The sequence below is a fragment of the Lytechinus variegatus genome, chromosome 15 (genome assembly GCF_018143015.1).
Source record: "Lytechinus variegatus isolate NC3 chromosome 15, Lvar_3.0, whole genome shotgun sequence".
In the NCBI taxonomy this organism is placed as follows: domain Eukaryota; kingdom Metazoa; phylum Echinodermata; class Echinoidea; order Temnopleuroida; family Toxopneustidae; genus Lytechinus; species Lytechinus variegatus.
Genome location: NC_054754.1, coordinates 20,180,474 through 20,202,177, shown reverse-complemented (window position 1 = coordinate 20,202,177; position 21,704 = coordinate 20,180,474). Strand labels below are relative to the sequence as shown.

Sequence of the window (21,704 nt, the reverse complement as noted above, 5' to 3'; positions counted from 1 at the left end):
TCCCTCCACTTTTTAATATTCTGTTAATGTTCCATACTTTGTTTATCCTTTTGTTTTTGTACGAAGTAAGTCTATGTATTGTATTATTCATTGTTCTTTGAATCACTTTATGCAATTTTGATGTAATTTTTATTGAATTGTGGAAATAAAATGAATTGAATTGATTAAAACACCCCCAGAACTGCTTTCTCAATCATGTTTCCTTCTGGAATGAGAGAAACATAATATCGGTCCAGGTTTTGTGTTTTATATTAATTTATTTTCCATTCTGTCTTTCCCCTTGATATCTCTTTACTGCAGACTCTAAAGGAAGTGGTGTCTCGGGATCCCCACCTTGCTATTGGTCACTTCCAGTCGGGCGTGGTCCTTGGAATCGCAGGGAACTGCGACGATGCGTGGCATGCCTTCGAGAAAGCGAGGGAGACCCTTCGAGGGAAGATGATTGACTACAAGCAGCTTGGGTTACAGTACAAACTCCATAAGTGTGAGGTGTGTTGTAGCTTTCGTTCTAAAGCATGGTGGACACACTACATGATCCAACATGATGTCATTTTTAAACAAAACACATTTTGTATTATATGGGGAGTGAACTGTGTGTGGTCTCTCATTGACTGTGTGTTATAAATACATAGTCTTTGAATATACGTTTTCAGATATCTAATAGAAATACAGAGAGTAAACTGACCTATAATTGTATTTGTATAGAGAAACTAAAATGTTTTGAGAGGAAAAGTAATTATTTTGCTACTTGGTAACATAATCATTGCGGTATAAATGTATTGAGTAGTTGATGAGCATGTTATCATTCAAGTGGGTCTATATTACTAGACTACACTAGCATTATGGGTAAGGAAACTGGTCAGGAATGAGTAGTTGAGGACTTGAGATGGCGCTATTGGTTTGGATTTGCTTTAAATGTAAAAGTTTGTTTTATCTTCGATGTGATTGTTTGACAGGTCCTTCACAACCAGGCTTGGGCCTACAATGAGTTGGACCAACGGGACTGGGCCAGGAACCAACTGGATGAGGCCAGAGAATGCAAAGCAGATCCAAGACACGAAAAGATCGAGGACTCCTACAGGGCATTCACTGTAAGCATTATAATGCTGGATAAAGGCGAGGTGCCGTGCCCAATTGGTCTAGGGCACCCGACTAAACCATGAAAGTCTGGGGTTCGATTCTCGGCCCTTGACATAAACATTGCTCTTTTATCCTGCATCACATGTAAATATGCATTGTTAATGTGCACATGTTTAAAAAAAATGTTCATTGTACCCAGCATCTATGGCTGCATTCATTTTTTAAATTATATATATAAATACATATTTACACACTAATTGAAAAGCGTTTATTGAACATTTATTTAACAATTACCATGTTAAACTTTTGGAGAAAAAACTACAACCACATTTTGCAATGAACTGTACCAACCACAACAATGGAAAGCCAATAATGTCAACATATACAATGCATGTTTTGTGAAATAATTTCTAGATATGTTGTATATTCATTCATTCAGTGTTTTTTTCTCGAAATTCTGTATGCTTGTATCTCTAAACAAAGGACATTGTGCAAATTTCTTCTAGAAAAAAAATTGTGACATTGATGGATTTCCATATAGTTGAGGTTGATCGGATCAATAGTAACTCTTTGTAAGACGGATTCAGTCATTGCTTTCACGCCTTACTTTGGCGCAACTCAAATTTTACATCACAACAGAACATACCTCTTAAATATCCAGGCACGAACATATGCCACATGAAAATGACCCGGAATCATACTCTTCAGGGCGTATACATGTTCAGGGAAAGGACTTTCAATAGATTGACGATTTCACAGGTATAAAGTTTTTTGTTCCTAATACTCTCTTGTAGTATGAGCAATAATTGGTATTGTTTTTAATTTACTACAGAGTGGGCGCTCCTTCAAACTTTATGAGCTTCCCAAGGTGTTGCTCTTCAAGCCACCAAAGTCAAAAATCGATAACCTGGACAGGAAAGATTACCTTGGCAAGGCTAAGATTGTTGCCAAGCTTCCAACTGTGAGAAGAGTAAGTGTGTGTGTTTTCTTTTCAACAAAGTGCAACATAATTTGGAAAACTGTTCTGTAGATATTTGTGTTTATTTATGATTTAAACATTAGCAGGAATGTAAATATCAATGATTCTCTAATGAGCGACCTTGTACGAGACCCACATACAAGAATCAATGTTTGAATTCCACCATTTTAGCCATTTCTGAATCAATTTTGCTCAAACACTTGCTACCTGTGTTTGTAATTTAAGATAATACATCAATACACAGTATTTGTAGTTATATTAATTCCAGCTGATAATGTTAAATATCCTAAGTGCCACGTCTCCCAGCACTAGTCAGTATCTTTAAAAGAGTACAACATCTTAATAATTGATTCCATCAATAGTTAACCATGTTATGGAATATACGTAATTTCTATATTCTTTGCTTTACCTGATTTTTCTAGGGATCATCTACTCCCCCGCCTCAAACATCCAGCTCTCTCGGCGTGCCAGTGTTAACTCCAAGAAGTAAAACACCAACACCGTCTTCAGCACCACCTGCAAAGGCCTTGCCAGTGCCAAAGGTTCAGAATCTATCAAGTCCAGTTCCAGACAGACAAGTTCCTTCCAGACAACCAAGACCAAGTCATCCTGACACCCAAGTCCCTTGGAAGATGCCTGTAGTGACAGTAGATTCTCTGCAGACATCTTCCAAGCCACCTAGCCGACCTCCGCCTTCACAGTCTGGAGGGTTCAACCCAGATAAATCACTGCCAGAGGCACCAGCACAAGTTAGCCCTGTCCCTCAAAGACCACTTCCTGTCAGTCCTGGTAGGAAGGTGAGTTCTGAGCTACCACCAAGTCGTCCATTGCCATCACCCACTCGTTTGAGTCCAGTACCTGATAAACCACTTCCTGTGACCCCAGGAAAGAAGAACAGTTCTGATTTACCACCAAGTCGTCCTTTACCGTCGCCAACACGATTCAGTCCTGTCCCCGATAGGCCTCTTCCTGAGCAACCTGGGAAAAGAAGTAGCCCTGATTTGCCACCAAGTCGTCCCTTACCATCACCAAGTCGTTTAAGCCCTGTACCAGACAGGCCACTTCCTCAGAGGCCTGTCCCAACAAATACCAGTGATTCTTCACAAAGCAGGCCTCCACCATTGCCAAACCGTAGCAGTCCAGTTCCGGACAGGCAAGTGCCACTAAGGCCTGTTCCTGAACAGAATGGAGATCGTCCACCTGTTCGGCCTTTGCCTTCACCAAAACGTAGCAGTCCCCCCCCTCCGGAAAGACCACTACCTGGACCTCCCCAGAGATCCATCAGCCCAGATCTACCTCAGAGGCTGGTACCACAAGCCCCTAGTAATTCTGATGTCCCAAGTAGGCCCTTATCACTTGCTGATAGACCTGTCCCACCTAGACCTGGTACTGCTTCTCCAGAACTTCCAAGCAGACCACTTCCCTTACCTCCTGGTAGAGATGAACCTGACTTGCCTCCAAGGCCTGCACCAGTTGCAAGTAGAATCAGTGACTTGAGCAATAGAGCAGTTCCACCCTCCCCTAATGCAGGCCGCAAATTACCTGGGATCCCCGTACCAAAGAATGATTCTCACGATTTGTCAAACAGACGTGTACCTACAATACCAGGCGAAAACATTGAGAATGATCTCCCATCAAGACCACCTCCTCCTAAACCAACCCAATCAATGCCAGAACTTCCGCCGAGGCCAGCACCCAGCTCTCCTCAAAGGAAGATCTCTGCTGATAGCCTTTCTGCAAGACCAGTTCCACCTCCTCCGGTATCCAATGCAGAACCTGAGCTCCCACCCAGGCCCAAGCCTGGCAGTTCCAACCCGATCCAAGATAGACCTGTTCCTCCACCCCCTCCAAGCTCTTCTCATGCTAATCTCTTGAACCCAGAGAGGAGGTCATCCAGTCCTGGACTACCAGATCTACCTCCACCATTGCCTCCGCAGCGTGGCCCCTCCCCCGTTCCCCCTCGCAAGCAGTTCAACACCAACAACAACCAAGTTGCTTCCAACGGTGGAAAGCCTGTTGGTAACAAAGCCAAGTTGGTCAAGATTGTATCGGATAGCCCACCTGTAGTGAGAAGAGCAGCTGCAGTCACGGTCACAGTGCAGAAGAAAGAGGTAATAATGGCAAGTCAATTTATGATACATGTACATGTATGTTACCACACATACGACAGTGCAAACCCATTTCAGAGAAAAATTGACTTCAAGGTTTAGCCTACTTCTTACTTCCACACTTTGTTCCCCAGCCTTACACCATTTTCAATGCTAGAAAAAAATGTTTACATGGTTGGAAAGACCAAGACAATAGTTCGACATTGGTGCTTGTATGTTTACATAAAACCAAGAATCAAGAGAAAAATTCGCAAAAGAGCTACATGCTTGTAATTTCGGTTTGAACGGTTTAGATAGATTTTCCCTGTACAAAAATGCTACAGAGGATACAACAACCCTGGCTGCAATTTCAATGCATGCGCGATCAAGAAAAATGTCATATCGCTTTCATGTGCAAAGCCAATGCAGTGCTGATACGACGGTTTGGCTGACCGCGCTCTTGCATATTAAGTGCTTGCAGCTTTTTGCATAGCTACAAAACATGTGTTCGATGGGATTTGCAAGTTTTCTCAAAAATTTGCATGGCATCCCCATATATTTCAGAAACTAAAATAATTTGCTGCATAGAAATTGAACATCTTAGAGAATAGGACTTGTACTTTGAAAAATTCTGCCAAAATCTCAAAATAAATATTTGGACAAAAGTGACTGATATGACAGCTCGGATGAACGCCAACAAAATGAAAAGTGCTTATTAAGAAGTACTGTAAGAACACACTATTATTATTATTATTATTTGCAGCAAGTGAAATCTGTAGATGATTGTTATAGTTTGAGGTATTTCTGCATCCATTACCTCTCTCCCTCCCCGCCAGAAAAAAAAAATGTTGCCTTTTGTCCAATATGCATTGATGCAAGCCTTCTACAAACTTCTTTGGGATTGTATGTTTTTAAAATGAAGGAAATAAAGGTGCTTTGGGCATTTAATGTGAGGTGATTGGGTACCTGGTAGGAAGAAGTTCCTTGAATGCTTAAGTGCCTCTATAGGCAGTGCAGCTAAAGCTGGGGTAATAAAAGCATTTCGTATCCTCAGGCAAAGAGTGCTTTATAAACCCAGCTATTATTATTTTTGATTTTGCAGGAGAAACCACCTCCATCGGAGAAGCCAAAGCCTGCAACCCCAAACAAGCACACTCCGGCTGGAAACCAGCCACCTATCCTTGCTTTCAAGCCAGACCTCAAGCCACGCGCAGCCAAAGGTCCAGGCCCCGGTCAGCCAGGCAAACGTAAGACGGCTCTTGTTATAGCCTCTCGTGAGACGGATGTAGAGGGAGAGGTGTCCGTATCAGAAGGTGATCTGATCACCATTACTGGGGAAGGTATGTTTAAACGTTTGATGTAAATTAATCTGTATTTACTTCTCAAACTGGCAACAGATATCTTTTTTTTTCATTTGGAAAATATGGGTATCATATGAATTAAAGTTTATATTTTAAAATTTCATTTAATTTAAAAATTACATGTACATTCTACCAACTTGCATTTTAAATGGGGATTGATTTTTTTTTTTTCATTTTCAAATTTAGGGCATTTAATGTTTAGTTTATGCAAGCACCAGCAAAAAATACTTGTACAGCTTTGGAAAGGACAGCACAAGTATAAAAAAGCCAGGGAAGATAGATGCCAATTGAAACCATGATCCGTCCGACATAATTTTGCAACATACATATTTGTGTAAAAGAATACTTAGTTCAGCATCTGAGGGCATATCAGCGCAGAGAGAACTATACTAGTTATTATACGCTTAATAAACATCCTCTATTATTACTATGATTATAATGTACATTGTAATAAAAATTTCATTATGATTATGTTCTTTCCCTTTTTCTTCTCTTTTCTCATAATTCGTAGCTGGTGACTGGCTGGAGGTGGAGTTCAAAGGTCAAAAAGGCCGTGTACCCCGGTCATGTGTCAAAGATTTCAGCAAGCGAGGCATTTAGTCCAGTAGGAGATCACCGCAGTCTTTCATAATCTCGGCCTTCTTATGCCAATTTACCTTCCTCGCCATACAGTATCGTTCCGATGTAAAATGTTTGTATATTTTTTTCTATTTTTGTTGTTTAGAAATTTGGGTGTGTTTCACAAGTGTAGTGCGACTTAAAGTCATGCTTAGTGATGACGCGCATACGATATATAATGCGCATTAGTCATTAATACGCAGTAGCACGCATCCCTCGTGGCATGATCTGACCAATGCAGTGATGCCTTTTATTCGCCACACCACTGGACATTTAAGTGCGACTCTCGGTCATACTTAACTCTTTGTATAACAATCCCATGAGTGCGTTATTTAGAAATAGTTTGTTTTAAAGGAGAATGAATGAAACCTTTGGAACAAGATAGCTTGTGTGAAAACAGAAAAATCAAAGAAACAGATCAACGAAAGAATGAAAAAAATCAGACAAATAATGAGAAAGTTATGAGCATTTGATGACTAATGCTATGGAGATCCTCAAATTGGCAATGCTACAAAGATGTGTGATGTCACTTGTGAACGACTCTCCCCATTACTTTAGTATATATTTCACTTAAATTGCCTCTTTTTTCACATCAATCAGTAGATCATGTGTTCTTTCTACAGGAGGACATGTAATACAGATTTTTAAAGAATACGTCATGGATAAAGAGTTTGTATCACTACAAGAAAAAGCAGAAAGACACATTATGAGGGCATTTTATAGTCCATCAAAGGGAAAGTTGTTCACATGTGACATCACACATCTTTGTCGCATTGCCAAAGGGAGGATCTCCATAGCATTTAATAGTGATTGCAATATTCAAATGCTCATAACTTTCTCATTATTTTTCCGATTTTTCTCAAACTTTCTTTGTTCTTATTGTTTGATTTTTCTGTTTCGACACAAGCCTACTTATTCCAAAGTTTTCATTTCTCTTTAAGGATGACTTACATTTCACAATCTCCATTTTTAATGAAGGTTATGATCAAACTTCATTTGATGTGAATTAGGTGGTGTTTAAATCAAATTGCCCTGCCATCATTATTGTAAAATGTGATTATTTTTCTGTGAGAATTTTAATGGGGCAATCTAAATCAATCATTATGACATGTGTGCATTTTACACTTGTATATTCATAATTGGTGCAAAATATATATTAACCCCCCCCAAAAAAAGTGATAAACATCATTAGTATATGATGCTTGTGTTATGTCAGAATGAAATTCTGTTTTTCAAAGATTTTATGAGATTACATGTATATGAGTGCTCAAACCTGCACGCTGTTTGTACTCAATTTGTGTTATGAATTTTTACGTGTTTGTACTTTTTAGAGAGATCTTAAGACTATTTTTGATAGGCAGTACCAATTTATGTGCTCGTTCTGTGTTGGTAATCTCATTTTGTCCGTTAGCAGTCTATTTCAATTAGCGTTTTATTTGAACTTAAAATTATTGTGCCTTGGAATAGATTTAGATCTACATGTAGATAGATGGTGCTGTACAAATGCCTTTTAATTTAATCTGGCATTTTTACGTCTATTTTCACAAAAGAATTTTATGCACATCCTGATCAGTATGCAAATGAGGCAACCAATTATGTTACAATCTCACTCTCTCGTATTTTATCATGTGAACTATCAATTTTTCAAATTTTATATATTCGATGAATGATGTAATTTGACCCAAATTGAAACATTGCAATGTATATTTTTGCTTTACTCCGCATGGTTGTACAATAATCCATATGAACATTCATTTTATAGACAATTTATAATTATCTTTTGTAAATCTTGTAAATTTATGACAATTTATATAGCCTCTACCTATTACCTTTTTTAGAATTAAATATTCTTATTGAATTAAATATTCTCATAAAATCAATGTTGGATGTGTGTGTCTTTTGTGTTATGTAATCAACATATATTTTTAAAAGTAAATACGCTTATTTTAAAAGATTATGTAATACAAAGTTATTTAATGATACGTGTTTGTCTTCATTGTCTTGTCATTACCTTTTACCCATTTTGTATTTCTTCGGCACATGTCGGAAATTTATAGTATTTTGTTTTTGTTGCATATTTTGACTTTCTGATAGAAAGGAAGGCACACTTCACACAAGTTTTTGGCTTGTTTGTACGCCGTCACCTTTTCTGTAATATCCTTGTAATTAGGCTGCATTTTGTGGTTAATATTAGGTACTGCATTGTAATTCAACTGATTTATTTATTGATAGTTTTGAAATTTGGGAACTGCAATAAAATGAACATTCACAAGAAGAGAATTGATTGTATCTATATATGTGATTTTTTTTATTCTTATTACATTTTGTATATCAATCTCAATTCGCATAATATGTATTGAGTGGGAGCCCACTTGGGCACGATAGTCTGCCTCTGCAGCTTTGTATTCGGCTTTATGAGTCAGATGCTGTTAGGCAAAATGTCGGCAATACATCTCTGCCATACTTTGGCAAAAGAAAGCAAGTTACACAAGTATAATTTGTTGTAAACGAGCAATGTGTGTTCATCATTTACATAGGCATCAATGCACTTTAACAGCCTATTTTCTTCAATATTTTTCCATCGAAAGATCATTTCTTCTCCAAATTTTGCCTGAACGTGCAATATGTAAAGGGCGTTTCAGAAACAACAATTACTCAAATTTGACTGATGTGTCACTTGCTTCCTTTTGCCAAAGTTGGGCAGGTCTGTAGACTAATCAATGTGACTAGCAGCCACTGCCTATTCACTCTAGTATCGTGTTAGTTCTTGCTATTTAAATTAGGATTCGCTGCAAGTTTTTGTCTCACCTGCGAAGCAGAGTGAGACTATAGGCGCCGCTTTTCCGACGGCGACGGCGTCAACATCAAATCTTAACCTGAGGTTAAGTTTTTGAAATGACGTCATAACTTAGAAAGTATATGGACCTAGTTAATAAAACTTAGCCATAAGGTTAATCAAGTATTACGGAACATCCCATCAGAGTTTCATGTCACATGACCAAGGTCAAAGGTCATTTAGGGTCAATGAACTTAGACCATGTTGGGGGAATCAACATCGAAATCTTAACCTGAGGTTAAGTGTTTGAAATGTCATCATAACTTAAAAAATATATGGACCTAGTTCATTAAACTTGAACATAAGGTCAATCATGTATCACCAAACATCCTGCATGAGTTTCATGTCACATGACCAAGGTCAAAGGTCATTTAGGGTCAATGAACTTTGGCCGATTTGTGGGTATCTGTTGAATTACAATCAAAACTTTAAAAGCTTTTGGATCTGATTCATGAAACTTAGACATAATAGTAATTAAGTATCACTGAACATCCTGTGCAAGTTTCAGGTTACATGATCAAGGTCAAAGGTCATTTAGGGTCAATGAACTTTGGCCGAATGGGGGGTATTTCCTCAATTACCATCATAACTTTGAAAGTATGTTGGGCTAGTTCATAAATCTTGGACATAACAGTAATCAAGTATCACTGAACATCCTGTGCACATTTTAGGTCACATGACCAAGGTCAAAGGTCAATGAACTTTGGCTAAATGGGTTATCTGTTGAATTACAATCATAACTTTGCAAGTTTATTGATCTGACTTTTGAAACTTGGACATAAGAGTAATCAAGTATCACTGAATATCCTGTGCAAGTTTCAGGTCACATGATCAAGGTCAAAGGTCATGTGAGGTCAATGAATTTGGGCCACATTGGGGGTATTTGTTGAATTACCATCCTATCTCTGTAAGTGTATTGGTCTAGTTCATAAAACGTGGAAATGAGAGTAACCAAGTATCACTGAACATCTTGTGCGAGTTATAGTAGTTTTCAAAGTCAGCAATGCTGCTATGTTGAATCGCGTGATGCAGGTGAGACGGCCAGAGGCATTCCACTTGTCATTTAAAAAAACCTGTCAGCTGACATTTGTGGACAGAGAGCAACAAGAACTAACGCAAAATCAGGAGTGTATAGGCGGTGGGTGCTTTGGTACATAGTAAAGTTTTCATTTCGAGGAATGATATTTTCTGAATTTTTATGTCAAAAAATCTCATAATAGGATCTTTGTAATGAAAAAAATTGTTCACTAGCTCGCTTGCAACTCTGAATAAAGTTTGCCAGCTACGTCATATTCAAGTATATAAAATCTTATGAATGACAGATAATTCAGAGATATTTTGTAAAATTCCAGGAACTTTCAGAGAAAATTCCAAGGTTTTGTTTTCAAAAGTGGAAGCACTTCCTCAATGACAGCCTAACTGGGGCCAAGTAACACAAGGACTAGCGCTTGATCGTATGATCGATTTGTGTGATTGATCGTACACAATGATCAATGAATTGTTCAAATCAATTCACTGATCAAAGTGCTAAGCTTTATATTACAGGGCTCTGGGCCGTATTCTGAAAATTGTCTCAACTTTCTTGTAACTCTGCAAGATAACAGCTCGCTAAAATTCTCTTAAAAAATCTTAAATTTTCAGAATACCTTTTACATGTATCTCGATGTGTTATCTTGTGCACATAGACATTTAGGAGCCGATTTTAACTTACGCATCATTACAGCTCTGAAACCTTACGTGCTCACTTAAAGTTACAAGAAAATTTACAAGAATTTTGAGAATAGGGATTTTATTGTAACTCCAAAGATACAAGAAAAATCATCTTAAGACAATTTTCAGAATATGGCCCCTGGATGAAGATGCTGGTAACCCATTTAAACTGGGTTGGCCGAATACTCTCTATTGATGACTGACAATGAGGGACAGAGAGAGACTTCAACATGAGAAAGAAATGTTGAGGTGGGGAACAAAATATACAGTATCTCAGAAAAAAAAGAAGACATAAGGACACAAAGACAAGTGAGATTGGGGAAAAAAGGGACATATACCTGATTACACAAGACCAAATCCTTGGATTTTGAGAAATTTGAGAGCATAAACTTACAAGAAACAGAACTGAAGAATCAGTATACAGGAACATGGGTCCTTGAGATCATAAAGTTTATTAGATACCTCATAAGTTTTAAAAATCAAATTATAAATTTGTCCGATTTTGTGAATCACCACCTCCCCACCTAAATCCAAAGTGATATTTCAAGGTTAGCATTCAGGTCACCGTTAGACGGGGCATTTCAACCATCTGCTCTTATCCAGCTCCCCTGATAGAATTTTAGCCGCAGGTTCCCTGGTTGATGTCAAACCATGTACTAGTGTAATTGCACATTAAGAAAATTGGTTCAAAAGGCTTGTTGCTTGCCCTCGAACAATGACCCCTCTAGCTTACTTCCCTCTCAAAGCAGCACCAGGACTGATGGTTTAACCAGAGGCCGATATTGGAGGATTGCAGTTCTTCAATACTATCATGTCATTCTTGATGGACCTGCTTACATCTATGGTCTATCAATCGCAGTCTTTTGACCCTGACTACCCGTGACCACCTCAATGGTTTATCCCATGGCCGACATTCCAAGATAGCAGTACTCTCCAATACTGACCCATCGCTCTTGATGGACCTGATTCCACCTATGGTCTGTCACTCGAATCACAAAAACAGTCTTCCGACCCCGACTATCCAGGACCACCTTAACGGTTCACCCAGTGGCTGACACTCCTGGATGGCAGTACTCTCCAATACTGACCCATCACTCTTGATGGACCTGATTCCAATTATGGTCTGTCACTCGAATCACAAAAACAGTCTTCCGAATCTGACTATCCAGGACCACCTTAACGGTTTATCCAGTGGCTGACACTCCTGGATGGCAGTAGTCCTCCATAATGTCTCATCACTCTTGATGGATCTACTTCCACCTATGAACGGTTCTCACATCACCAAACAGTCTTCTGAAACTGACTAACTGGGATCCCCTCAATGTTTCATTAATTGGCTGACATTCCTGTTAGTCTTCAATACTGTCCTATCACTCCTGATAAGCCTTATCGCACTTCTGTTCTACCTTCTGCATCACCCTAACAGCCTTTTGACCCTGACTAACTCAAACAAGCTCTGAAGGTACAACCAGTTACTGACACTTCTTGATAGCATAAATCTTTATTACTGTCCTGTCAATCCTGATAAACCTGATTCCACTTTTGGTCTACCTCCTGCATCACCCGAACAGCCTCTCGACCCTGACTAACTGGGACCAGCTCTGAAGGCCGAACTAAACGCCGACATTCCTTGATGGCTTCAGCTATGTGATTTAGCTTCCAATGTTTCTTGAGCAGGGCATTGTCGATGTTAAACGGTCCGTCGTGTGTCCTTCTTACTTGGGTGGCAATGGCCGAGGACTTGAGTTCTTGGCCAATATCATGGACGACTTTGCGGAGGTACTGAGCTGTGTCCGCATAGGTGGTAACCTCTGAAAAATCATCATGAAAAATAAATGTGTATTGCGTAACTAAAATAAATACCATGAAGTGAAGACACACAGGTCTAAATTCATATAGAAGACAAGAGAAATATTTCCATTTATTTTGCGCAAATCAGTGACAACTGTCACTATGCTGACAGAGAATGACAACTAGTGAAACCAGTCACAATTTACACCCAACATGAAATGAAGCTGGTGTGCAGAATAGATGTCTAGGTGTTTAGGCATTAATACAACTAAGGGACATCTTTCACTGTCAGAGTTAGAGCACAGTTCATCGGCTTAACTCACAGCCTCCAAATTAACACAAACTCCAGCACCAACTAATGGTGTTATAAAAACAAACTGACACAAGAGAGAGACACCGTACATCACAGTAATCCAAGCTGCCCAAAATGGATTGAATTTTCTGTTTTGAAGATGGTTCATACCCTGATAAGGAGAAATCTAAATGGACGAAATTACTTTTTTCTAGCCATTTTTAAGAGCAGCTAGAAAACAGGAAGTTGCTCATTGTGCTTGAAATTATCCACATGCTTGCAGATGCGATTTATTCATTTTCTTTGGAAACTACATACCTAGCTCAAACACTGGAGGCTCAAACACGGTACATGCGACGTCCGTCAGAAGAGGGTTTGTCCTTCCTACGGGGTGTAGCAGCCCCCTCACTGCCAGCTCGTACGCCTCCTGGCTGTGGATGTCCACGCCGGACTGGCGGATCAGTTCCCGCTGGTAGCTGCGGTGGATTCTGGAAGTGATGCGATCCAGCTTCTCCATGGTGATGTGGTCTGTGGAACGTAGATGGAATAAGAGGATATTATGTATGGGAGAGAGGGGGGAGATGGAGAGATTCAAAGAGAGGGAGAGAAAGAGAGAGGTGATGATAAAACAAGCCAGCAAACGTGTACCTCTTTTCAAAACTCTTATAGTGCCACTATCATTTTTCATAACACATGAATGAAGCACTGGAATTTGGAAGAGACTTCGACAGAATGGCACTCGGTAGATAATCTTGTACGTATAACGAAAAGGCGACTTAGATTAAATCTTTTTATAGTCTGTCTATAAAATCTCTTGTCTAAGACAAGAGATGTTGTCACTTCAGCAAATCCTAAATACGGTAAGAAAAAAAAATTGATTCATTCATATAGTGCATTTACTGTATGCATATACAGTGGCAGTCAGCAATCTTTGAGCATAGTTTACACTCGAATTTACACTCGAGTCCAGAACAATAGAGTGACCAAGCCAGAACAAAAGGAGAACAATAGATTCACTGGACCATTTCCTTTGTTCTTGCTCGAGTGTAAAATCGAGTGTAAATCATGCTCAAAGATTGCTGACTGGGTCTGTATCATACTCCGCCCGTGCTGTACCTACGCGGGCGGGAGCCCAGGAGCTTACCATATAATTGACCATACTCACCGGACAAGCGTGAAGTACTGTATGGTCAAAATAATTCTCCGAATAAATAGTTAAAATAGAAATTAAGCACTTACCACGATTATGTGGATGAAGGTCTAACAAGTGGCAGTTTCCTGACATCTGGGCACAAACTGGAACCTCAAAAAAATGAAAAGTTCTCTCCTACCCCGTCTTGATCGGCCATTTTTGTGATGAATCGTAACAAATGGCCGACCGAGACTGGGGTAGAACTAAGGAGAGAAATTTTCGTTTTTTTGAGGTTCCAGTTTGTGCCCAGATGTCAGGAAACTGCCACTCGTTAGACCTTCATCCATATAATTGTGGTAAGTGCTTAATTTATATTTTAACTATTTATTCAGAGAATTATTTTGACCATACTTCACGCTAGTCCGGTGAGTATGGTCAATTACACGGTAAGCTCCTGGGCTCTTGCCCGCGTAGCAGGCGGGAGTTCCCGTGGTTACCATATAGGCGGCACCAATAAAAAAAAAGTTCACAGACCAAATGAAGAATTCATCATTCCCAGAATTCTCATGACAAAAGGAAGCAACTCTGATTTTCTAAAAACTTGACCTTTTTCTAGATTTAAGACATTTTTTGCATGCAATCTATATATAATGCTAAAGGAAGTGGAGTCGCAATGCTCCTGAGTTCTGACATATAAATGTTTCAAAATATTACATATTTAGACTAAAAAGGGATGATATATTTCCTCATTTAATAAGAAACCCTTTCTATTGAGTTGTTTCCTTTTGTCATGGGATGGCAGTATAATTGTCAGGGGTGTGAGAAATTACAAATTAAAATAGCTTTAATTGCACAAGCCAAAAAATTTGAAATATTACAAGCCGAAGTGTACTATTTCTCCAGTCTGTGTAAATAAGCAAGAACATTTTGCATAAGACACAAGATCGGTTTTTGAATCTCTCAGAAACTCACTATATGTTGTCTTCTGCCAAATCTTGCCTTCACTGTCGTGTGTGTCTGTTGCCACGCCAAAGCGCCCTCTTACGGTGTACTGCCGCGGTAATCTTGCTGCTTGGTACTGATTGACGAGCTTCCTTCCATCCCGTACGGCCAAGACTAAACACAAAATAAGGGAAGAAAACACTTATTTTGGCAAGAGATGCAGCAGTTTAATTGCAACAGTAATGCTGGATGTCAATACAGTTCCATATTTCACATCTTTAACCATGTTTTTATGTTCAAGTTATTATTTTTTTCATAGGCTGGCCTATCGCAAGGTATCTTCCTTTTTTGCCACTTCCCTCCCCACTTTCTATGACTTATTTGATGTACATTGTGATTCTATACACAGTAATTCATTGTCTATTTCATGTATTATGTATTTTATTTGATCTCTTGAAGAGAAATAAACTAAACTTGAAACTTGAATAATCTTGCAAAAAAGATTAGTAAATAGGACATCAAGTTACACCTTTATCTTTATCATTTTGTAATGACAAAACAATCGCTCTTTATTTGTGACACAATTTGGTGTTTGATGCTGATTACAATTTTCCCGAACCAGCTCCTCCGGTCTTTCGCATTTTAATCAAGAAATGGACTCTAAGAGCATAAATAACATCAAGGAAAATAAACACCATCACTGAACCATTCTCAATTGTGAAGAAAACGCATTGGGAAAATTAACTTGAGACCTACCCTGCATTGACACTCAGTATGCTCAACCATGTAAAAGCTTTTAGTCTTTTGAACCCTTGCAAAATGGTAAAGATTATGCGCAGTCCCCCATCCCCTTTTAGTGTGTAAACTAAGACAATGAAAAACACTGTTGTAAAATGTAATTATGAAACAAGGCATTTTACTAAAAGTCCCCCTCAGTGCACCCCTTCCCCAAGTTTAGGGTGGAGGATAGAATAGAATTACTGTATATTGAAAGTATAAGACCAAGGCACCTTACCAAAAGTCTGTGCCATGTCTATCAGCAGGAATCCCGGGCCCCGTCTTACAAAGAGTAACGATTGATTGAATCAAACGCTACTATGGAAAGCCAGCAACATCAACATCTCAAATGTTTGTTCAAAATATTACATGTATCTAGATACCCTGTATAGTCATAAATCCATTGCCTTCTTGAAAATTTAGTGTGTTTTTCTTTGTTTGTAAAGAACATTGTGCAAATTTCCTGTAGAAAAAATTATGACACTGGTGAATTTCCATAATGTTGAGATTGATCAGATCAATCGTAACTCTTTGTAAGATGGGGCCCTGATATAAATCCTGCTAGGAAAGACGTTACGTGCATGCATCTTCAAATTCACAGGTTTCCTGCATTCCCCATCGTTTTTTTTCTGTGATGAAGTGTGAGGGTTAGCAATGAAAATACACTTCTAGGATTCCTGCATGAAAGATGCGGCTCTGAATTCTGGTAAAAAGCCTGACAAAAGAGTTTTAAGAATCCGAAAACCTCAGGTCAGGCAAACATTTATTTCTTTTTCATTTTCAGGGGGCTACATTTTGCAACCAATTGCCCTAATCTGCAACACTGGATAAGCTTTAACATCGCAGTTCAGGGGGCACTTCGGGGATCCTTTTTTTAAAAAACTCTCCAGGGCTCTTTTGATCATTTCAGGGCATTATCGCCCCAAACCCCCATGTAATTTTTTCCCTGCTCCAGGTAATTCGCTGTCTACTTACCCATAACACCACATGCCTTGGTGTCCAGTCCCAAGGACACCACAGAAACAGCGATGTCCTTGTAGGCCGGTCCCCTCACCAAAGGATGATCTGTGAAGCTGGGTACCTCCACAGCCCTCAAGGCACCAGGGTTGGCGGCAGTCAACCGGGAATCGGTCTCCGGGACAATCTTCACCAGCGTGTTCTGCGGTCGCTGCTGCAGCGCATTCAGCTCTGTACATAATTTGTGAGGGATGGCAAAAAGAGTATTACTTTAGGCTGTCTCAAGCTTTCATGCGGAATGAATCATAAGGTTAAAGTAAAAAAGGCAATGGAGAGAATAATTGGGGGCCAATCCAATTAAAGGACAAGTCCGCCCCAAAATATAGTGATCTGAATAAAAAAAGAGAAAAATCCAACAAGCATAACGCTGAAAAATTCCTTAAAATCGGATGTAGAGAATGTTATGAAGACATTTTAGAGTTTTGCTTAATTATGCAAATGAGGAGACTGATAAAGTCATCCAATCACTATTTCTTAACGAAATATTCTAATTTTCTCTTCATTGTCAAGTGAAACAACGAATATTTCTTCTCAGAACATGAGGAATTAGCATTGTTTAATAGTATACCATATTGTTCAGTCAAACTGGTCCTTATTGTCATATAAAAAATAAAATATTGTATAATTCAAACAACAAAAACAAAAGAAATAGTGAGTGAGCGACATTATTGACTGTCTCATTTGCATGTCACTGCTCTTGCAGATGAAAAAAAACCATTGAAACATGTGTATATCTCGTCCTGGTTTTAACAAAATAATTTAAAAAAAAAAAACAAGTTACCTGAAATTACATTGATCTAATAACCATATTTGTCTCAGTTTTATGCAATAGAGACATATAGAAATGATTATTTCAATAAATTATGATAAAAAAATCATTATTTTTTACAATTTTTACACTGGTTGGCAGGTCTGCAGACTGGTCAGGATTAAAATTTGCACAAAAAATAACAAAATGATAAAGGAACCTAACAAATGGTGTAACCATACAGTAGCTTTGCAAAGGGTAGGTTTCTAGAGTGGTTTTATTGTCTTTATTTGACAGGACTAATAATAGTTTGAAACAAAAATATTGAGCTAATCAGAAAAATCGTGTAGCCCCATTTATTTCTGAAAAAAAAACATTCAAAGGTGTTGACTCCAGATATATGTCACACATTACAGTTGCTGGAAAAAAGAAAGTCGTTGGTTCAGATTTACAGGTCTCAAACTCAGACTCAAAGTTGATACAATTATGAAGTTATATTACTTTTATTTAACATTCCCATCTGTGACTGATATTCTTCATGATACTATGATTGTTCTTTTACCTTGTAGAAGGGTAGACTTCACAATATGTTTGACTTTCTGAGGTGATAGTCCTTCTGGTTTGTAGACTGCGAACAAGCCACTCAAAGAACGCCACGCTTTGCGAGCTACCTTGAAATCAGCCATCATTCGTACCTTATTCCTTTGTATAAAAAAGAAAAGATGGAAAGAAATATGATTCAAAATATATGATTATGTAATCTGTGGAGCGTTTCAGCAACATTTTTGACGGACAAGATGTCAGATCTGACAACTTTCTTCAATGTTGATTGGCTAAGAAGCAGTGTTTCTATGGTAACTGTCGCATTAAATGACTTGTCGGATAAAACGTTTGACAACTTCTTTCATGGAACGCTCCCCAGAAATGCATTTTTTAATAGCATCATGCTATCATATGGCCAGGTAAACTTGTTACTTAATGACTGTCCCTTTTTTTATATCTTATTGAATTTCATCAGAAATATGGGGGGAAATAGAAAATTACCAGAAGAAAAACTTAATTTCTTTTCAACACAATGTAACACAATATCATAATCATTGTTTCTTGTCTAAAAATATAGTTTCCAGATCAACCAGCAAAGCTTTAACATAGATCCAAGTTCTGCTGTACTCTTGCACTCTGAGTCAAGGCTAAGCATATTAATCTAAGGTGCAGTTGCTGTATTATACACTGTCGTGATGACACGTTTAAATCTTGCTCTTGAAGGCTAAACATTAATGATTTCTTTCAGTTATAAATGGATAAGAATTTAATAATTCCATTTAGGTTAGATCCAAGATATTAAACTTATAGCAATATACATTTACACCAGATAAGTTAGACCTATCCACTTACTCACTGCAACCACCTTGCCTGTTGGGAATCTACAGGTAGGACCAAGTATTAGTATACTAATACTAACCTTGCAATATGTGTGAGTGCCAATGCAGTACACGACACACACTTAAAAAAATCATTAAAATAACTTTTGTGACCAAAAACACTAATTTCAATACAGTTGCAATTTATTTTTAATTGTAACTTGCACATAATTTATCAATTCAGCAGAGCACTCAAAAACTTGAATTTTGGGCATATATTTGTGTACGCCCTCTATTGGTGAAAAGTAATATGGCAAGAAAATTTTCATTTTTTTCCATTCAAGACTATGATTTATTTGCTTGTCCATTATTTTGATATGGTCTGAAGTTAGCCACAACATTATACAAACATGCAGCGAACAAACTGCCGTTGGCAAATCTTTTGGTCGCTAACTACAGACTAGTCCATATCAACATCATTTACAGTGAAGCCGAGGCACAAGCAAAATGTCAGACTCAGAATGAGTCTGAGAGAATTGATGTGTGGAGATCGGACTTGAAATAGTCGTTCCCGCTCGCATTATTTGGAAAAAAGTGTTTATTGACCTCGAAATGTGACTGACAGACTTGACATTTATGAACAATATGTGGCCGGTGGGGAAATTTGCTCGAAATCGGCCGGTGCTGTGCGAAACTGCATTAGCGCCTAAAGGTTAACTTAGCCAGGAGGCGTTCTGGGGTAAAAATCATAGTACTATTCGTACCTTTTACCCCCTAACGCCAGGCACTTGCCCGTATAGGGCCGCACGTCGGAAAGGAAAATGCAACTATACAAATGCACCAAACAGCGCCTTATAATTTGAATCTGACGTTAACACTTCTGTACATGGGTATAAATATCGGTTAGGAAAGTTTGGTATGTTTGGTAATGAAAGGGAACAAAAATCGCAGAAATGGGATGAAGAAATAAAAGTAGAAGAGAGTTTCCTACTCACATTTGTTGTCTTCGCCATCTTGGATCCATTGTTAATGCAACCTAGTTACGTGACGCTTATAGAGGGCGGCAAAATCAAGTGCTAAAATGTCCCGCTTCAACCACTGAACCAGGGGGGTGTTTCATCAATATTGTCGCGCGACAACTATCAGCGCTGACAGTTGTCGCGTGACAATATTGATGAAACACCCCCCTGGTTCAGTGGTTGAAGCGGGACATTTTAGCACTTGATTTTGCCGCCCTCTATAAGCGTCACGTAACTAGGTTGCATTAACAATGGATCCAAGATGGCGAAGACAACAAATGTGAGTAGGAAACTCTCTTCTACTTTTATTTCTTCATCCCATTTCTGCGATTTTTGTTCCCTTTCATTACCAAACATACCAAACTTTCCTAACCAATATTTATACCCATGTACAGAAGTGTTAACGTCAGATTCAAATTATAAGGCGCTGTTTGGTGCATTTGTATAGTTGCATTTTCCTTTCCGACGTGCGGCCCTATACGGGCAAGTGCCTGGCGTTAGGGGGTAAAAGGTACGAATAGTACTATGATTTTTACCCCAGAACGCCTCCTGGCTAGGTTAACTTTAACGTTACACATAATCCAATACCTCGGACTGAGCGCATTTCCCGGCATTGCAATAATAGCACAATCAAAAACAAATTTATTCACTTAGATCTAAGGGCGTATAAAATCTAATATATTCACTCATAGTCGTATATCTCGGCGCCTATATCTCTAAAAATATAATTTTTTATTGAAATCAACGATTTAAGAATTTTAAGTCCATATTTCCACCTAAGTTAGTCTTATACTCACCTCAAAACAAAGTTGGGTTTCTGCTGAACTTGTCGACTAATTTAGTAATTATAACAGAGATCAAAAGAATGGTACCGCTCTCGCCCCCCCCCCCCTGTGAAATAAATTTCACCAATTACCTTTACCCGAGATACTGAAAGAAACATGCTGTGAATCCCAGCGCAGGTCTGTACCACTGTCACCCTTAGTGGCGTATTTGGGGGTGCAGGGGGCACGTGCCGTATATTTGGTGCCAGTTTCAGGGGGCGCAAAATTTAGACAAAGTAAAAAAAAAAGTGCAATAAAGGAACAGGTAAGATAAAATTTTTTTTGTAAATCTACGTCAATGTCTTTAAACTGCAATTCACTGCAATTCAATTTGCATGTTTCAATTCAGTTCTGCATAATCTGCTACTTTATAGCCTCTTGTCGAGGCCGTGGCGCCCGGAAGAGTGCAGCGCGAGCACCCGCCCAAGGGGCGGGGGGGGGGGATGCCGAGTCAAATATATTGCTGTAGCACACGCGTGACCAAGTATTTCCAAACACGTACCCCAGAGGCCCCTAACCCTAAAATCCAATCGAAACCAGAGTTGGATTTCTATGCACTGCATGGTTTCAATTGGTTTTAACTGGAATATTTCCAATTGAAATTAATCGGGCAACTGGAAATCCTAATTGGATCGAACCAGTTGGGTAACTAGACATTTCTTCCAACTGGAAATGACTTCTAACTGGAACCAAACGAGTTTTCTCTGTGTGACTAGCAGTCCTGAATTTTATGACTGGCGGGTGGACCCCCTAAACCGAGTTTTTCGTGAGGCTTTAGACATTCAGTTGGCCCCAAAAGAAGTTGTCGCCAAATGACCTCAGGTGAAAAGGCTTGGGGAAAAAACATACCTCAAACACGTTTGGCTAGTCTTAAAAAAAGCTTTGGGGAAAACAGGGGCGTAGATAGCGGGGGGATGCATCCCCCCAGAATTTTAGGTGGGGGATGGTGTGTACAATCATCCCCCAGGTTTCTGTGGGGGAAGAAGCAAAACTATACAGTAATAAAGCAATGAATGCTAGTTAAAATCAATCAATAATAATAGCAGTAATAATCATAACGTACAGCAATGACAAACATGATCAAAATTGGACTTTTATTCAGAGTCAATCATCTTATATGAAGTTGCAAG

General features: G+C 38.8%; 2 protein-coding genes across 4 annotated transcripts in view; one reads left to right on the top strand and one right to left on the bottom strand.

Annotated features, from left to right (window-relative positions):
- Positions 1-6,544, top strand: part of LOC121429288 (bromodomain-containing protein 4-like) — a 52,229-nt gene extending 45,685 nt beyond the window's left edge. Inside the window, exons 6-11 of one of the 3 annotated variants that reach the window (XM_041626285.1) lie at positions 301-489; positions 957-1,091; positions 1,913-2,050; positions 2,482-4,170; positions 5,249-5,486; positions 6,019-6,544. In XM_041626285.1, the coding sequence (XP_041482219.1) occupies positions 301-489; positions 957-1,091; positions 1,913-2,050; positions 2,482-4,170; positions 5,249-5,486; positions 6,019-6,107 (2,478 nt within the window). In that variant the 3' untranslated portion in view covers positions 6,108-6,544. The remainder of the gene's footprint in view (positions 1-300; positions 490-956; positions 1,092-1,912; positions 2,051-2,481; positions 4,171-5,248; positions 5,487-6,018) is intronic. The other 2 variants (XM_041626284.1, XM_041626286.1) reach the window with 2 other exon arrangements.
- A 4,562-nt stretch (positions 6,545-11,106) lies between these two features.
- LOC121428887 (mitochondrial mRNA pseudouridine synthase Trub2-like) lies at positions 11,107-20,640 on the bottom strand. Its single transcript, XM_041625762.1, has 6 exons — positions 20,548-20,640; positions 17,933-18,072; positions 16,581-16,793; positions 14,859-15,002; positions 13,073-13,282; positions 11,107-12,482 (listed from the first exon to the last, which is right to left on the bottom strand). The coding sequence occupies exons 2-6, from the start codon at positions 18,057-18,059 to the stop codon at positions 12,187-12,189; spliced, it is 990 nt and encodes a 329-aa protein (XP_041481696.1). The 5' UTR covers positions 18,060-18,072; positions 20,548-20,640; the 3' UTR covers positions 11,107-12,186.
- Positions 20,641-21,704: the final 1,064 nt, after the last annotated feature.

Coding starts and splice junctions, on each gene's coding strand:
- LOC121428887 (XM_041625762.1), bottom strand. CDS start 18,059: ATGATGGCTGATTTCAAGGTAGCTCGCAAAGCGTGGCGTTCTTTGAGT. Junction 16,794..17,932: donor GAAGTCTACCCTTCTACAAG/GTAAAAGAACAA, acceptor AATTATGTACAG/AGCTGAATGCGCTGCAGCAG. Junction 12,483..13,072: donor GCCTCCAGTGTTTGAGCTAG/GTATGTAGTTTC, acceptor ATGATTTTTCAG/AGGTTACCACCTATGCGGAC.